The 20,075-nt window shown below is 34.8% G+C and overlaps 2 protein-coding genes across 2 annotated transcripts in view; one reads left to right on the top strand and one right to left on the bottom strand.

The window, feature by feature from the left end:
* The window catches only part of LOC145288001 (NFX1-type zinc finger-containing protein 1-like), a 43,901-nt gene that overhangs the window by 18,174 nt on the left and 5,652 nt on the right, over window positions 1-20,075 (top strand). The window contains exons 2-3 of the mRNA XM_080135999.1: window positions 3,398-3,453; window positions 10,868-15,846. Coding sequence (XP_079992125.1) covers window positions 3,425-3,453; window positions 10,868-15,846 — 5,008 coding nt within the window. The 5' untranslated portion in view covers window positions 3,398-3,424. The remainder of the gene's footprint in view (window positions 1-3,397; window positions 3,454-10,867; window positions 15,847-20,075) is intronic.
* The window catches only part of LOC145288003 (uncharacterized), a 39,048-nt gene continuing 37,458 nt past the window's right edge, over window positions 18,486-20,075 (bottom strand). Inside the window, exon 3 of the mRNA XM_080136003.1 lies at window positions 18,486-18,823. The gene's annotated coding sequence lies outside the window, so the exon portion shown is untranslated. The remainder of the gene's footprint in view (window positions 18,824-20,075) is intronic.

The raw sequence follows: 20,075 nt of genomic DNA, 5'->3' as shown, positions 1-20,075 counted from the left end.
AGTCCACAATCATACCATTCCCAAAACCTGACTAAGACCCCTCGAATCCAACAAATTACCGCCCCATCTCTCTAACTAGCTGTATCTGCAAGACCATGGAGAGACTGGTAAACTATCGCCTCGTATGGATATTAGAAAAAAACAAGATATTAGACAAACATCAATGTGGTTACAGGAAAAAAACGAGCACAATGGATCAGTTGGTTAGGATGTAATTTTACATAAGAGATGGACTTAGGAGAAACCACCATGTGGTGGCAGTATTTTGTGATTTAGTAAAAGCATACGACACGACATGGAAATACGGCATCATGAGGGACCTGCACAACCTGGTAATCAGAGGAAGAATGCCAATATTCATACAAAATTGCCTTAAGAATCATTCTTTTAGGGTGCACCTCGGAGGAGAAAAATCTGAAGTGTATGAACAGGAGATGGGAGTACCCCAGGGCAGTATAATATCTGTTACACTCTTCCTGCTGAAAATCAATAGTATTGGTAAAGTAGTGACCACAAACATTGATAAATCCCTCTTTGTAGACGACTTTTTAATCGCCTATTCATCCCCTAATATGTTAATAGAAAAAAAAATTACAGGAATGCCTTAACAAAATAGAGAAATGGGCTGATGAAAATCGGTTTATCTTCTCAAAAACCAAAACAGTTTGCATGCACTTTTGAAAAAAAAAGGATATCATCATAACCCACAATTAAAAATTAATAACAACGCAATACCAATGGCACAGCAAACCAAATACCTGGGGATGATCCTGGACAACAAATTTAACTTCAAGCAACATATAGAAGCACTCAAAAAAAATGCCAAAAAGCATTAAACATACTAAAGATAATATCACACACAAACTGGGGAGCAGACAGGGAAACCATGCTCCTACGGTATAGAGCACTCATTAGACCTAAGTTTGACTATGGTTGCATTATATATAACTCTGCAAGGAAATCATATCTAGAGAAACTCAAGCCCATAAAAAACCAAGCACTCAGACTCTGTTTAGGAGCCGTCTGAACATCACCTATTCAAAGCCTGCACACAGAAGCTAATGAACTCCCTCTCCACCTGAGATGGGAAAAATTCTCGCTCCAATATACACTGAAACTTAAAAGTCTACCAGAAAATCCTGCTCATGAAAAAGTATATACATCGATGTATGAACATTTCTATACCAGCAAACCTACAGCTGTTAAACCTCTGAGATATCGCCTTAAAAAGGCTATTACAGAAGGATACGAAGAACCAAAAAACATACAAACTTACACAATTAATAATACTCCACCATGGACAATCACAAAACCATATATTGACATGACTATTAAAACAGCTAAAAAACAGATCAACTACCAAACCTATCAAAACAAATTCCTAGAACTTAGGGATAAATACTCCACATACAAAACCATCTATACAGATGGCTCAAAAATAACTGAAGAGTAGGAGCAGCAGCAAAAATGCATAATACACACAAGCAAGTCCGATTACCGGACTGTGCCTCTACATACACTGCAGAGTTACAGGTTATTAAGATGGCTCTAGAACTAGTCCGAGAGTCTAGCGAGAATAAATTCCTTATCTTCAGTGACTCCATGTCCGGCTTAATGGCATTGAAAGAAAGGGACATAAACCATCCGTACATCCTGGAAATTATGGAAATATACCAACATCAAGTAAAGGAAAATAAAACAATATTAGCATGGATACCGAGTAATGTCGGCATAAAAGGAAATTCAGAAGCTGACAAACTGGCTAAGGATGCAACAAACCTGACTCCATCAAACATAAAAATACCATACACAGATAGAAAAAACAAAATAAACTCCTACATAAAAATCAAATGGCAATATCTATGGAACGAACAACTAAACAACAAACTTAGAGAAATACAACCGAATGCTGGACAAGATAGGACCATAATACCAATACGAAAATTAGACACTATATTCACCAGAATTCGAATGTCTCCTTCAAGACTAACACATGAATACCTTCTGAAAGGAGAAAGTATCCCTCAACATCCACTAATCATTAAACACGTATTAATGGAATGCAAAAAATATGAAAATATTCGTGTGAAATATTTCAAGAAACAAAATCTTAAAGCAATATTTGAAAAACCTTATAAAATATTCGATTTAAGAAAAATTAAACTTTTGGAACGTATTTGAAAAGAAAAAAAAAACTTAGAAAGAGACTGACTTAGAAATACTAAATCTTAATCAAAAACAATCTATTACTTAAAGCCTCAAATGAAGAATATTCTCTTCACATTTTATGGCATGGAATGACCTATAGGGTTGATGTGCCACTAAACAAAACCTTCCCTTTCCTTACCCAATATTATCCATATCATCCATTCTTTATACCATCATCACAAAATATTATTTTGAAAGTCTATTTACATTGAAAAGTGTAACTCCAAAATGAAAACTGATGGAACTCCTTTTTATCAACACTACAATTCACAACAAATTTCAGTTCTGATGTTTTCTCTTAACTGTTAAACCTCAACTGCTTGTCCTCTCCACCTCGTCCCTCTTAAAGCAGCTCATTCCACTCATGAGAATGAATGCTATATATATATATATATATATATATATATATATATATATATATATGTGTGTGTATGTATGTATGTATGTATGTATGTAGATATATATGTATATTTCCATCATTCACACTGAAGACTGAAGGATTTGTTGAAAATTATGTGCTTTTGAAAGAAACTTTTTTTTTTGTTTTTGTTTTTTAAAGACTTTTTGTATTCTTACACGTCAACAAACAGGAAATAAATACAGAAAAGATATAAACGTTTATATATATATATATATATATATATATATATAAAGTAAAATATCTTATCTTCCACCAGACTATCCATTCATGTGTAATCACCTTTTTCTTCACCATATTCCCTCTGCTTCACTTTTTTTGTTATCAAGTAAGACTTACTTGTTGTTTCATCAAATACTTTTGCATGCAAAATCCGATCCCGCATTGCTAATTCCTACCCTCTGATGAGAAGGAAAGTATTTCTTCGAAACTCCGGATTAAGGACTATCCACTTATCTAGTGTTTCCTTTTCAGATTAAATATGTTTTTAACTCATTTCAAAGTGTTTTTTAACATGTTTTATTAACTGTTTGCTCGTATATATATATATATATATATATATATATATATATATAAAATCCAGCTACAAACACAATTTCTTTACCTCTTTTTCTTTCCGCAATCTTCACACGCAACATAACCAGCTGGTGCATTGCTGTTTTGTATGTAGTTTCTTCTGTTACAGAAAGCAAATAAATCTTTGATCTGATAATTTGTTCCAATGATAACACTTCTTCTCATTGGCAAAATACTTTATTTTCTGTTTTGCAGGTTAAATACTAATACATCAGAAACAAGATGTATAGAGCGCGACACGCACAACAAAGGTAGATTTTTTCTTTGTTTGTTTATTACCTACCATTAAATTGTAACATGCTTAAATATATTTTAATTCATGCAGATTTTGTGCTTATTACTAGACGGTCAATTCTCTATTGCTGATTATATTGTACACAATATATAGTAGTGATTTCAAAAGTAAAATAAAAAAAAAATACCATTTGGTAGAATTGAAACAAAAACAGTCGTTACTGTTTGAGCTATCATCAGACTGATAAAAAATAGTTCAAAATGAGCTGACTGTATATTTGTGTAAAAGAGAATTTTAAGTCAATTTACGCCTGTCAGTTCCAGTTTTTTTAGTTTGGACTCCTTAGCAACTATTTTTTACTGGATTTTATTTATGTAAAACAACGGTTCACAAAAAATGCAATTATTTGATGTACTGCTCTGCGATTTTGTTTTGTTTTGGAGACAGACACAGGCATAGTGAGTTATATATTAATAAGTAGTAATCTACAGTGATAAATGTTGTGGAGACGCCCACTAATTAACATAGGTGGGTGAGGGAGATATATAAAGGTATCAATCACCAATACCGAGGGAGTTCTGCAACGACCGCCAAATAGGCAAGACGCCTATGTTGCCTCCAGTAAGACATGCAACACACCACCTGCCAGAATATCTCTACCTGAAGTATATCTGAAGACATGTAAATATGTATAACTTTTCTGTCTAATATATTATTATACCTTTACTTTCCGTGTTCTTGTTAATTATTTGTGCAGACACAATAAGTAATAAGATTTTACATCTAAAACAGACTAATAGAATAGACCATGGTTTCCAAAATTTCAGGACACCATGGATCCCCTGAGCAGGGCAAAGTTTTTTCAGAGCACCATCAAGTTAATTTTTAAAATAAATACAAAAAAAATTATTTCAAATTTAGACTTATACTTGTTCATTAGTTGTTCCTGTTTGTGAGTTTACTATTTTTTTTTTTTTTCGTGTTTACAGTCATTTTTTTTATTTTTGATTAATCAACGCTTTTCAGATTATTTAATGTTGAATAATTTTAGTAAAAGATGTTATGCTTAAAATTTTTTAAAAGCTTCTAATATTTATTCATGTTGTAAAACTGTTTTGTGTATGATTGATTTAAAAATTTGTTTTGTAGGCGTATATTTTCTAAAATAGTCTGTAAATGATTCAGTTGTTAGATGCTTCGCCAAAGGAAGAGGGAGTCAGAGAACTGAAAATATTTCTGGCTAGAGTCAGGCACCCAAAAGATCTCTTTGTTATAAAAGGTGCCTCATTTAATAGAAGAGTCACCACTGGAATCAGTTTTATGGGAGAAACAATATCCAAAGACAAGTTGCATGGAATTTCAAATGGACACTTTATTTTATCCATGGGAATGTCATGCTTTCATTCCATCAGCCATGACCAGGTAGAAGTCCTCAGTAATTCGCAATTCTTAGTATCACCAGCATTGAGGAGTGAATCTCTCGTCCCCCGTCGCCAATCTTTCATGAGAAACGCCCGTCTGGCTGAAACTACTGTCAATAATTTTCCCCACTCTTTATCTGTGCCTAAATCCAAACGTAGATTCCATGAGCAGAGCTTCTTTCTCAGAAGTGCACGATTGTGGAACTCTCTTCCGTTCACCTGTTTCCCACCTGACTACAACTTGGATGTCTTCAAATCCAACATAAACAAATTCCTGACAAACTGTCCCCTTAAGTAAGACACTCTATCAAATCTCCAATACTAATGATTACTACAATACTATCTCATTGATTACTGTACACGCAATAACCCTTATCCCTGAGTGGCCTCCGGGTCTTGATAAGTGGTGACCCCCATGTAAAAAAAAAACAAAAAACCCTTCAACCTCCCAGAACTTAAATTTACTTAGTACTTTACTAGCTATGTTAGTGCGGATATACTAAGAATTAATTACTTATGACATCTACCCTATCATGGCTGAAGGAACGAGAGCATACTATCCCATGGATTTAATAAATTGTTCCATTCAAAATTCTGTGCTTTCTTTTCAACTCTGATTGGGTCATAGCAGGTACTCCAGGTGTTGACTTGTGAGTAGTTGTATGTAAGCGGTAAGTTTACACTCTTTCATAACCTCCAAAATTGAGGTTTTATCATTGGATGCAGGTTAGGTTTAAGTTGTTATGTTTTGGAAATATGATAGACAAAAAGAAGAGCTGAGAAAGATCGATTTCAAAGTAGTGAGTTAGGATGCAAATATATACTCTGCAGCATGTTTTGTTATTACCTCATGGAAGAGTGCACACTGGAATTGGCTTTGTGAGAGAAAAATATCTAGATACCAGTTGGATGTTATCATCAGTGAATGTCTCCTCTGGGCGGCTGAACAATGACCACCAACAAAAGGCCAGAATCGGATGTGAACAGACCTTTGAAGCAGAGGAACAAGAATTGGATCTGAATGTTAAAGAGTGGCCAGTTGGTTTTGGTGAGAGAGACTGAACAGTTGAGTCGGTATGTCTTTCTAGCCCAGGTGGGTCTTTTCAAAACTTTTGGCCAAAGAACTTTACAATGAGTCTCATGTGTGTCAATCGGGTTGAGCAAAAATCTACAAGTCTGGCATTTAACCTTGGTGAAGCGACTGCTGCTTATCCAAAATAATAAATACTAGCGGGACCTGTGGAAATTCCACAGCAGCATTTTTCATATGTAATATATTGTTGCTGGGCATGCTGTGAGTGTTCTATTCAGCATGAATGAAAGCACAATCATAATGTACTTTTTTATTAAAACTGTATCGCCCCCCCCCTTACTAAAATAATAACTTTGATATATTTCCTTGGCTGATTATTTCATTACAAACACACTGGTCAATTAACTCACATTTTATCATTTTTCATAATTATTGAATATGTTACTATGTTCGACAATAATTTGTCATAATTTCACCCCACATTATCGCCCCTTCCTTTACTAAAATATTAAATTTGATATATTGTATTTTAATAATTCTTGGATATGGTACTAATTTTGACAATTTTTCATCATTCAAACTCACCATATTGCACACTTTACTAAAATAATAACTTTGATATATTGTCTAGGCTGATTATGTCATTACAAAGACACACATTAATCAACTCACATTTCATCATTTTTCGTAATTCTTGTACATGTTACTAATTTCAACAATATTTTTTTTTATAATTTAAACCAACGTTGTCGCCCAACCTTACTAAAATAATAACTTTGATACATTTGCTGGGCTGATTATTTCATTACAAACACTAATCAATTAACCTCCATTTCATCATTTTTCATAATTCTTAGGTATGTTACTAATTTCGACAATCATTTTTCATAATTTATACCCACATTATCGCACCCTCCTTAATAAAATAATAACTTAGAAATATTATCTGGGCTTATTATTTTATTACAAACACACTAATGCATGAAATCACATTTAATCATTTTTCATAATTCTTGGATATGTTACTTTCGACAATCATTTTTCATAATTTTAACCTACATTTTCGCCCTTCCCTCTTTACTAAATAATAACTTTGATATATTGTCTAGGCTGATTATTTCCTTACAAACACACCAATCAATTATGTAATATTTCATCATTTTTTTGTAATTCTTGGATATGTTACTAATTTCGACAATAATTTTTTATAATTTAAACCATCCTCGTCGCCCTCTCTTACTAAAAAATTACTTTTATATATTGTCTGGGCTGATTATTTCATAAAAAACACAACTATCAATTAACTCACACTTCATCATTTTTCTTAATTCTTGGATATGTTACTCATTTCGACAATTTTAATATTTTTAACTCACATTATCAACCCCCGACTACTAAAATAATAACTTTGATATATTATCTGGAATGATTATTTCATTTCAAACACACCAATCAATTAACTCACATTTTGTCATTTTTCATAATTCTTGGATATGTTACTAATGTCGACAATCATTTTTCATAATTTTAACCCACATTATCGCCCCACTTATTAAAATAATAATGGTCTGATTATTTCATTGCAAACACACTAATAACATACTATCATTTTTCATAATTCTTGGATATGTTATTAATTTCGACCATTATTTTTCATAATTTAAACCATCCTTATCGCCCTCTCTTACTAACATAATTACTTTGATATATTTCCTGGGCTGATTATTTTATTATAAACACACAATCGATTAACTCCCATTTAATCGTTGTTCATAATCCTGGATATGTTACTAATTTCGACAATAATTTTTATAATTAAAAACACACATTATGCCTCTCCCTCCTTCTTATATAATATATTTGACATATTGTCTGGGCTAATTATATCATTACAAACACACCAATCAAGTAACTCACATTTCATCATTTTTCATAATTCTTGGGTATGTTACTAATTTTGACAATAATTTTCATAACTTTAACCTACTATGTCGCTTCCCCTTACTTAAATAATAACTTTGATATATTGCCTGGTTTGGTTATGTCATTGCAAACAAATCAATCAATTCTGGGTATTCTCATAGTATATATGTTTCACCTATCTTATCCAATCCCAAGTGATGCCGCATATTCTGCTAATATATATCACCTATCTCATTCGATCTCGGGCGACGCGGGGTATTTTGCTACTATATGTTTTCCACCTATCTCATTCAATACTGGGTGACGCTTTCTGATAGTATATATTTATACATCTCATTCAATTCCAGGATTGACTTCATATCCGCCACCTCACTGTTGAAAATGTACATTAAATAAAGTAATGTTTTAATCGTAAACTTTTTCATCCATTTCCGGGACCGACTTCTTATCTCCCACCCTACTGTTAAAAATACATTAAATAAAGTAATGTCTAAAACGTAAATGGTTGCAGCCATTTTCGGAACCGACTTCATATTTCCCACCCCAATGTTAAAAATATACATTAAATAAAGTAATGTGTAATGCGTAAACTGTTTCACCCATTTTCGGGACTGATTTAATATCCCCCATCCCACAAAAAAATATACATGAAATAAAGTAATGTTTAAATCGTAAACAGTTTGAGTAATTTCCGGGACTGACTTCATATCCCGTAACCCACTGCTTAAAATATACTTAAAATAAAGTAATGTTTAAATCATAAACTGCTTCAGCAGCTTTTCGAAAGTAATACATAAAAACATTAACACGCTTACGGATTAGGCAACCATTACTTCAACATGAATTTTTGAGTGTAGTATCAGTTTCAGCATTCCAATGACTTAAATCCCTCCTTTTGTGGTCTTGGTTAATGGAGAAATCCTTCATTACTGATACAAATTTTATTTTTGCTATTGAGCAGAGTGCCCCTTTTGGGGAGCTAGTTTCCCCCTAAATTTATAACTGACCTCATGTCCAATTCTGCCCTTGTGGGGAGGCAAGTAAACAAAAAAAAAATAATCAGGATGGACATTTTCCAGGGCATTTTATGATTAATCAGAAGTTACATTTCCAGGGCATTTTGTAATTAAATCAGAAATAACTTTTTCCAGTTACTTTTTTAATATTAAAACTTTGTTACATTAAACACAGTACCTATTCACAATGCCTCCCCACAGGACAGATTTAGACACTGGGGTCGTTTTTTAACGTGGAGAAAAAATCGTCTTAGTCGTAAAGGATTTCTCTTCCACTGAGAGAGAAGAAATTGAAATGTAGCACCTGAAGAACAGATACTACACTTTGATCTTAGTCAAAAGGCCAAGAAAGACAAATCATTTTTATTAGCTTTGCCTCAACAGCGACACCAATTTTTTTTTTCATATTTCAATTTCCTTTTCAAGGGTGACAAGGTTTATTTGGAATATTCCACTTTTTGGAATATTCCACTTTCCTTTTTTAGGGATGCACAGCATGATAATGGACGGAGCGATAAGCATAATAATATAATGATTATTGTTTAAAGATTGGACTTGCTTTTGCTTTGTTTTAAATGGAGATTACTTTGATGCACTGCTGAAGCTGAACGGATTGACAAACGGTTTTGGCCAGGCACAACATTTAGAATAATCATGATAATGCAATGAGTGAACACACATCGTACATATTCAGAGGTAGACCCGAACACCTTGCTCAAAGATGCCCATGGCAGTTTAGGGTTATGTTTATGACAAACAAAAGGTTACTTTCACAAGTTTGGTGGGTAAATGCTTAATGCATTGAGTAAAAGATACATTTAGGAGGAGTGCTTGATTGGATAGGTAAAACAAAAATATATAGAAAGAACTGGGGAAAGATTAATTTTTCAATGTCATGGCTGGGACACATGTAACTGAGATTTTTTAATGTATGAAGGTTCCAGAAAAATTTATATGTTTCCTACAAATTTACTGCTCTATCTTTAGTTTGAAAAAATGGTGGCACCAACACAAAGAAATAAATTAGAGGAGACAGAGGATAATTGTGACTTAATGTTCCATCCGTCAGTTTACAAAACAGTGACTTAGTTTACAAAATAGAGATCTATTCATTGAAATCAGATTTAAAGCAAACTGTTTCTAAAACAGTTGACAAGGAGCTATGGTCAATAAATCTCAAAATCCTATGCTCAAAATTAATCTCTGCTGCTTGTATATCAACTTCTATGCTCTTTATGTTATGGATTTGATTCTAATTGTTTTGAATCAATCTTCCTATCAAAGTTTAGGTAAAAAAGATTATCAACAATTTCTTTTTCTTTTATTTTTGGCTTTTTGTTATTTTTGGGTACTAATACAGATTACAGATTGTATTCTATTCAGCATATTGTAGGTAGGTTACATAAACCACTGAAAGGTGTCGAAATGCTTAAGTAATTAAATTGCAACAGCCAACAATTGGCAAAGGGTATCTTTTTGTTTAGTAAATTTTTTTATTAAATTGTTAGGTGAAAGTACAAAATAGTTAAAAAGACCCCCTCTTTATGTTAATGAGGGCATCCTAAATAACTTTAGTATTTCAGTACAGTTCATAACATGCACAAGTACTTTTTTTCTTTACTGTTTTCAATTATAATTACATTTTTTTCTTTAATTTTTAACTGGTTGCTAGAATTTTAAACATTGGCTATCGTTTTCAGTAAAAAAAAAAAATGTTGTTCAGTACCTTTAAAACTATTTAATTACTATACAATGACTGTCAATTATAATTTATTATCTCTCCTTAATTTTTAATTGTTTGCTACCATTTTAAACATTGACTATCATTTTCAGTTGATGAAAAGCACAATTTTTTTCTTCGGTATCTTAAAAGTTGAACAATATTTTCACAAAAAAAGACACATTCATTCAGTATCTTCCGGCGCTTTACATAATCTTCTTAGAATATGTTGATAACACAGTCAATATTCTGCATAAGTACTCATTTTTTGTTCTTACCAAAACTCTTTAATTCTTTTGCTTTCTCTTTTTGTAAAGGATTCCCAGGAACCATGACCAGCGAAGAGAATTCACGGCAGCCCGATTGAATGATTTAATCAGGAAAGACCAAAACAAAGTTACTTTTAGTCTGTCTTCTAACTTGACATCTTTGAAAGAACTTTTTAACCTACCAATTACCTATGAAGTTGCAGAATTATTTCTCAGAGTTCTCAAAAAAAGTCTGCAAAGCGTTTCTTTAAAGGAACAAAATAACCAAATTCTATCGTCAGTCTTTCATTCAAATTTCCCTTCGAGGATTTCTCAGATTCTCATGAACATTAACGAACTTAATGCAAGAAACGTTTTTGATTTTCTTTGTAATCTCATGTTTCTTCTGAAGATGATTTTTATTCGTAATCCAACTGATTATCTGCCAACCATTCCAGTGATTGGACACTTAAGTGTTGTGTTAGGTGAACTTGACGTCACCATGATGCCAGATGAGACCCAAGAGCTAAGAAACAAACTTGAAGAACTTCAACATCTGTTAAAAGTCTCAGAAGAAAAAACTGAAGTCAGAAGCAGTGATTTAGATCTTGAAGACAGTCCACCCGAAGACTTTCGCACTCTTGAAATAGTGCCATCAACTGAGTCTCTTCTCTCCGAAGACAATGTGTTTATTCGAAAAAATAAACTGAAAGGCGCTTATGATAATGTAGATCATTATCTAGATGTTCAATACCGTCTGCTGAGAGAGGATTTCCTTTCCCCTTTACGAAATGGCATCAGGGACTACCTTGCACTAGCTAAAGATCAGAAAACCCGCATAAATGACCTACGCATCTACCATAATGTACATGTTTTGTATCCACTATGTACATTAGATGGAATTGCCTATAGAGTATCATTTAATGTGTCTCATAATGTCAATTGGGAACAGAGCAAACGTCTTCTGTATGGTTCTCTTGTCGCTCTGACATCAGACAATTTCCAAACCATTTATTTTGCAACAGTTGCAGCCAGAGAAGTACCACAACTAAAGGAGGGATATATAGATCTTATATTTATTTCTTTGGAAAATATTCCTAACTTTTCACTAGACACAAGTTTTATTTTGGCTGAGACAACCGCCTACTTTGAAGCTTGTCATCCGATCCTGACAGCGTTGAAAGAAATAAATGAGGAAAACATGCCATTTCAAGACTATATAATTCACGGCAAGTCAGATGTAAAAACACCCAAATATCTTACTCAACAAAACCCTCTTAAAATGGATCTCGCTTGCTTAACGAATGACTGCAAACTTGTTTATCATTCTCGAGAAAGGGTTGTTGAAGTAGATTCAGAAAACTCTCTTTCTCTTGATATTCTTCATGATCCGTGGCCGAAGGCGGATGATTTGAAGCTGAATGACTCTCAATATCAGGCTCTACAAAATGTGTTAACAAAAGAATTCTCCCTAACACAAGGACCTCCTGGTACGGGAAAGACCTATATTGGACTGAAAATTGTCAAAGCTCTCTGCGCAAACACGGATCTCTGGCGTTCTGATAGGAAGAGTCCTTTGTTGATTGTGTCTTACACAAACCAAGCCTTGGATAAATTTCTTGAAGAAATAGCCGCATTCCTCAAAGGTGGTATTCTCCGTATTGGAGGTAGAAGCAAAAGTGAAGTTTTAGAAAAATATATTTTGAAAAATGTCAGACAGATTTACATAAAAAATAAAAGCTTCTCTCGTGATGTCGTAGAAAATAGGAATAGACTAAATGCTGAGCGGTATTCTCTGAAAACTGATATTGAAAACATTACTTCTATGATGAAAATGACTACAAAAGGAATTCTTCATGAAGATATTCTGGAGACTCACATGGGTCAATTTTATAACTGGTTGCAAAAAAGTTATGAGGATAATTTTCAACGTAGAATCAAAAAGAACGATTCCATTCTGACTCAATGGCTCGGTTATGGAGACATTGAGATTGTTCAAGTGGATGAAAGAGAAGAACAGAATGTAGATGAAGGAGCAGATAATGCTGTTGCTGATGCAAACAATGTGTACACAGAGGTTGATTTCATTAATGATAATCGCATGTTAGATAATGACAATGATATCGAAGACTTTTCCAAGTTGGAAATTATTGATAAAGAATTTATAGCACTGGCTCCTGATGACCTCAAGACTAACGAGTTCACTCCTGATGGTTTTCAGAGAACCAAAAAAGATAAGAAAAGAATGAAGAATCGGTTGCGAAAGGATTTAAACTCTAATGCCTCGTTAACTGATGATGAAGTTGATCAAATTCGTGATCATGACTTGTGGTTGATGAGTAAAAGCGATCGTTGGAGACTCTATCGGTACTGGGTCAATTTGTATTGCCAACATCTGAAAGATCAAATTGTACAGAAACAACTTGATTATGATAGTGTTTGCAAAGCCAGTAAGGAAATCCGCCATTCTGAAGATGGTGAAATAATGAAGGATTCCCTTATTGTTGGAATGACTACAACAGCTGCTGCCAAGTACCATCTTTTATTGCTAGAACTCAAACCAAAAATCATCATTGTGGAGGAGGCTGCTGAAATCTTGGAGGCCCATGTGGTGACAGCTTTGAACCCACTTTGTGAACACTTGATCCTGATTGGGGACCACAAACAACTTCGGCCAAATCCAAATGTCTTTGAATTAGCTCGCAACTACAATTTAGAAATCTCTTTGTTTGAGCGAATGGTCCTTAACAAATGCCATGTAAAATGTCTCTCATCTCAGCATCGCATGCGACCAGAAATTTCTCAACTGCTTCATCCAATTTACCCAGACTTGTGTGATGATCAATCTGTGACAAAATATGAAAATATCCAAGGACTTCCTAGCAACCTATTTTTCATTCAGCATAATGAACTTGAAAAGACAAATCCAGAGGGCACCAGCTACAGCAATCCCTATGAGGCAGATTTCTGCATTGGATTGTGTGAATATCTCCTCAAACAGGGTTACAAACCATCACAAATAACCGTGTTAACAATGTATACATCTCAGCTTTTTAATCTCAAAAAGTTGATGCGTGGTGATTTTTATAAAGGTGTACATTTGACTGTGGTTGACAATTACCAAGGAGAAGAGAATGATATAATTTTACTTTCTTTGGTGAGAAATAATGTAGAAAAGAAGGTTGGCTTTCTAAAGATTGATAACAGAGTGTGCGTTGCCCTATCTCGAGCGAAGATGGGCTTCTATGTTATAGGAAATTTTGAAATCCTTGCAGAACAAAGCAAGTTATGGAGGAATATCTTGCAGACATTAAAATCTGTTAACCAGGTTGGTTGTGGACTAACCCTCTGCTGTTTGAATCATCCAGACCGTAAAATTGAGGTCAAAGATCCCTCAGACTTTTCTCAAGCACCTGAAGGTGGTTGTTTAATGCCATGTGAAAGTCGTCTTAATTGTGGTCACATGTGTAAACGGTACTGCCATCCAATTGATGACCATGATGAATACAAATGTTTGGAGCAGTGCACCAAATTAGCACCCAACTGCCCAGAAAATCATAGATGCATTGATGTCTGCTCACAGAAATGTTCCCCTTGTAAGAAAATGGTGACTAAAGTTGTACCACAGTGCAACCATCAACAGAAAATGACTTGTTCGACAAATCCAAACACATTTACATGTCGAGAAGCTTGTCAGGAACTTCTACTTTGTGGCCATCAGTGTAAGAAGTGTTGTGGTGAATCCTGTACCGATGAATGTATGTTTAGTGTTCATAAAACTTATCCATGTGGACATAGTGTGGAATCGCCTTGTTTCCAGCAAGTATCTCTTTGCCCTGAGCCATGTTCAAAACGTTTAGATTGCGGGCATCTATGCAGTGGTAAGTGTGGAGAGTGTTCTGATCGTCGGATCCATTCTCTCTGCTCTCATGGCTGCCAACAAGATTTGATCTGTGGTCATAAATGCCAAAACCAGCAATGTAATGTTTGTTCCCCATGTTTGAGACCTTGTAAGAACAGATGCATTCACAGTAAATGCATGAAGTCATGTGGGGAGTTGTGCATACCTTGCAAAGAACCATGCGAATGGTTTTGTGAACATTATAAATGTACCAGATATTGTCATGAATCTTGTGATCGGCCCAAATGTAACGAGCCTTGTTTAAAACTTCTTCGCTGTGGTCACAACTGTGTTGGCTTATGTGGTGAAAAATGCCCACGTTTGTGTCGTGTGTGCAATGGAAAAGATCTAACAGAAATATTTTTTGGCACAGAGGACGAGGAAGATGCCCGCTTTATAGAACTGGAAGACTGTGGACATATTTTTGAAAGCTCCGGACTTGATGAATGGATGTCTCGAGATATAGAAGTTCAGCTTAAAGTTTGTCCGAAATGCAAAACCCCAATCAGACGAAATTTGCGTTATGGAGAGATTATCAATAAGGTCTTGATGGATATAGATCAAATAAAAAAGAAAATGATTGGAGAGAAACCTGAAATCGATGCATTGATCATTCAGATTAAAGTAGATATTAGAAAAGTCAACTTAGAATACCAAACTGTACTTAAAAATCAACTGATGCAATCAAAACAAAATATCTTAAAAGTAACATTATTTTATTGGCGTTCATTTCAGCATCGAATTGCATTCCTTTCGATCCTTAGTGAATTAATGGAAGAACCGGTTTTAGAAGAGGAATTTACTATTTTGCAGCATTGTGAGGATTTATGCAACTGGATTGTAAACAATGTTGAAATTTTCTCTGAAACACAATTTGAAGAAACTAAAATGGAGATAGAACGTATTGAGAATATTCTTCAGATTTTTACTGCCCGAAAAACTGTAGGAAGCATGACACCTGAATGCAAGCAACTGGTAGATGAAGGTTTGAAACTGTTAATGTCTCCAGATTATGCAGTTGTTCGAGATAAAGTGTTGGAAATATTGAAAAGCCTTTCTGAATTCGTTCAAATTTCAGAAAAAGAAAAAAAGGAAATTGTGCAAGCAATGGGTCTCCAACGTGGTCATTGGTTTAAATGTCCTAAAGGTAAATATTCAAGTTCTTTATTATAATACTCAGTATAACTTTTATTGCAAACACTGTACATATGTCCTAAAATCTCTATTTTTTTTTCTCTTTCCTAAAACGTATATACAAATATTTTATGAGAGGTAATGTTGGTTGATCTCACTTTGAAAAATCATTTTCATAAGAGCTAGATAAGGTCCTAAAATGGAGTACTGCTATAATGTTCCTATGAAATTATCGTTTCCAGGGAGAATTACTTGGTTGAGAAAACCAGCTGTGGGTAGACATAATATCACATGGAAACAGCAACAGGTTAAGATGTCGTCGGCTATAACCGGTTGGCATGGGTTTCTTCTGGAGCCTTCATTGTGTCGTTACAGGCAGCATTTCCATCGTCGGTATTGATGGCAGGAACCACATGTTGAAATTGAACCTTTGTACAAAAGTAGCAAACAAATGCTTTTTTTATAAAAATATATAATTTAACACTAGGAGTTCAGTCCGGCTTTACTCAGGCCCTATGTACTGTTCCTAACTTTATATGCATATATTAAAAAGTTTGACTCCTGTCCAGGTAACCTACATCTAAAATTTCAAGTGTTTAGACCCAAAATTGTCAGGAGTTTGGTAGTCGGCAAAGGTCAACTCTTCTAACTTTAACCTCTTGGTAGCCAAATTTTCGCCCCAAAACTGATTAAACAGCTTTTTGCATGTCTGAATACCATTTATGTAAAATTTCAAATGTTTAGACTCAAAATTGGCTGAGTAGTTTGCTAGAGACCACAAAGGTCAAATCTTTTGAACTTTGACCCCTTGGTAGCAAAATTTTTGGCTAAAAACAAAGTAAAAAGTTTTCCCTATGTCTGAATACACTTTATGCAAAATTTTAAATGTTTAGAGCAAAAATTGGCTGAGTAATTTGGGTAGAGACGGCAAAGGTCAATTCTTTTTTTAACTTTGACCCCAATTTTGACCTTAACTTTGGGCTGAAATCAGATTAAAAAGTTTTATCCATGCCAAATTTAATTTCAAGTTTTTAGACCCAAAATTGGCGGAAGAGTTTGATAAAGTTTTTAAAAGTCAAATCGTTAAACTTTGACCCCTTTGTAACCAAATTTCTAGCTGAAAACTGATTAAAAAGATTTTCCCAAAACTCAATACCCCTATGTTAAATTTCGAGTCTGGAGACTGAAAATTGACAGAGTAGTTTTGTAGGGAAATGTACACACGCACGCACACACACACACATAGACAATTTCACTTTTATAGATATATAGATTAACAATGGAGGAGCATATTTAGTTGTTAACCCATGTAGAAGCCCCCAGCTCCCCCAAAATGGAAGCTATGTCATTGTGCCACACTCGTCCCCCCTTTTATTTTTTTACCTCTTATTTTAACTATACACTCCATTCTGGAGCCCTGGTTGGGGAGTTTATTTCTTTGGGTCTATTTTCCCGAGTTTACTTGACTGATTTATTTCTTTCACCGCCTTCTGGACATCCATAACCACTGGTGTTTATCCTTCCCAGGGTTACTCTTTTCTTTGAGAATTTGATATGGTTGCATATCCATGTGTTTGACTTCTGTGGCTGTCAGTGGTGAGTGGGTTTGAGTGTAATGTGGCCTTTATTTTTCCTGAAGTGAAGTTATTTAATTATTCCTCAGGTGACCATTGGCATTCTTGTTCTAGCCTGTTATGGCTGAAATGCCCTCGCTGCGGTCTTGCTGAAGCACACCCACAAAACATATCTTACAGCATTACAGGTGCTATAAGGTTCAGTAAATCTTGGTCCCTGATACCTGCTAACGTTATAATTTAATAAACTATGATTTATGATAGCCTGCTCCATCCTCTGGTCACTTCGGAGTCACTCCTAGAGCATTTCACTTTGTCTAGCAGCAGACAAGGCCTCAGATAATGTTGCCAGATTTGACTTGACCACATCCTCCTTGATAAAGGGGTTACTTAACACATCTATGAAGAATTCAGCTAAGTGCACTTGCACAGCTGGACCTTCCCTCATCTCTGTGTCCCTATAAGCTAACTGTCTGTTCATCCTACTTGCTAAATCTGCAAGTACCTCTGCTCGATCTTGTTTTATTCTTATTAGAGCTTAAGCAGTGTTGGCAGCATTTGTAAACTCATCGTACTGGGCTGTTACTTGATCGAGCAGATCCTTACTGGTGCAGTTCGGATAATCATTGAGAAATTCTCCGATCATTTCTGATACTAGACCATCTGTAAAATCATATGCCAGGTTTACTAGTTCTGAGTCTTTTAGTTGGTAGATCCGCCCTTCCTTTTTCAGAGCTGCTAGCCATGGTCTAAAGTCAGACAGTTTCCCAGGAAAAATTGGGCTCTTCGATCCGCCTGTGAGGACTCTGTTAAATTGGGCTTAGTGTTAGTCATTTTGTCGAAATATATATTTTTAAATAGCCAACGTTTAAACAAAAAGCTCTATCCACAAAGTAATTTTTACAAATTATTAAAACCAATAAATTTGCAAAGTAACAAAAAAAGCAGAGGAAATAGTCACCTACCTTAATTTGTCTGGTGTTTCCTTTTTCTCTGTAGATGCTGGGTTGAAGTGGCTGTTTTTTTGAGTTGAGTTCCTTTGTTGTGTTTCTCTAGATTTAGATTCATCTAGCGGTTCTTTTCTTTGGTTGTTTTTGTCAAGTGGTTGGGTGCTGATGTTTTCAGTGGGATCCACCTTCGGCTAGTTGTTTATTTCTTGGATTGTGTCTGGGTTTTTTTCTCAGGGTGTATCTTGGTCATGGCACCAATATGACTATCGTTTCCAGGGAGAATTACTTGATTGAGAAAACCAGCTACCCGAGTGTTAGATACGATATCAAACGATAGGCACATGGAAACAGCAACAGGTTGAGGTGTTGTCCCCTATAACCAGCTGGCATGGGTCGCATCTTTAGTCTTCATTGCGTCATTACAGGCAACATTTCCATTGTCGGCATTAATGGCAGGGACCACACGCTGAAATTGAATGCTTGTATAAAAATAGCGAAAAAAATGCATTTTTATAAAAATATATAATTTATTTAACATCACCAATGACGGAGCATATTTAGTTGTCAACCCATGCATGTGCACAAAACTGCTACCTCCTCTGTTGCGTACGAGATGCAAGCTCCAACTGATTAAAGTGATACAATTATATTCAATTCTCTCTTTCAATAAAGAGAGAGAGAGAAAGGGAGTGAAAGTTAGAAAGAGAGAGAAATATGGGTCGTAACACAATGTTTTGTTTTTCATATTCAGCTACCTGCATGCAAGCCTGACCTTTCTTGAATGATTTTGACACCGCCAAATTTTTATAAACACTTGTCAGTCAAACCTGATTGATATATTCTAACATTTTCAAAATCACAAAGCACCTGCATGACATGTTTTCAGTGTCAGAATAAATTAGGAACAAGATATATTAATATAGAAGCCTCCAGCTCCCCCAAAATGGGAGCTACATCAGTATGCCACATTCTAGCAGTGTACAAAGTTGACTTTGCAGTTGTGTGTGTGTGTGTGTGTGTGTGTGTGTGTGTGTGTGTGTGGAAGGGGTGGGTTTCTTGTCCCTACAGCCTCTTTCACACTTAAGAGATGTTACAAGCCTCTCTCTATTGTATAGTTATATCCAGGTTAGGTGCTTGACTGAACTCCAATACGTATCTGGTATCTCTTCCCCTGTAAAACATCTACAGCAAGAGCTCATCTTTATTTTTCTTTCTCTCCTTTTTAAAAAAAAACAAAACAAACAAAACTTCCATGAACAAAGTTTATATCCTGGAAAATCCTACTTGTAGAATAAAATACCATGTGTCTGCTTTCCAACCAACTACAGTGTGATTGTCTTCAAGTCTAATGAATGAATATTATTATATAAACAAACATTCCTACTAAATCGGCATTTGTAATAGTGATAGACGAGTTCTTGCTGTGAATGTTTTACTGGGGAAGGGGAATAACAGCAACTCTTGCTTGGCTACAAATTTATTGCACGAATGTTAGATAATAGCAGGGTTAAAAGTTAAATTAGCTATTATCGATCTATCTATTTATCTAGTGATAATGTTAAAATAGTTTATATTAGTAGTTATTTATTGTTTAGAGAATAAATTGGTCTGGAATGCAACAATAAGTTTTAGCTAAAAATGTTTACAGACATTAGCTAAGTTAAATATAAACAAAATAACTAGATCGACCTTCAACAGTGGTGTACGTGACAGAGGTC

Source organism: Euprymna scolopes, chromosome 11, assembly GCF_053919585.1.
Source record: "Euprymna scolopes isolate OS-2025 chromosome 11, ASM5391958v1, whole genome shotgun sequence".
In the NCBI taxonomy this organism is placed as follows: domain Eukaryota; kingdom Metazoa; phylum Mollusca; class Cephalopoda; order Sepiida; family Sepiolidae; genus Euprymna; species Euprymna scolopes.
Note: the sequence above shows the minus strand (reverse complement) of the source record. Positions and strands in the feature narration are given on the sequence as shown.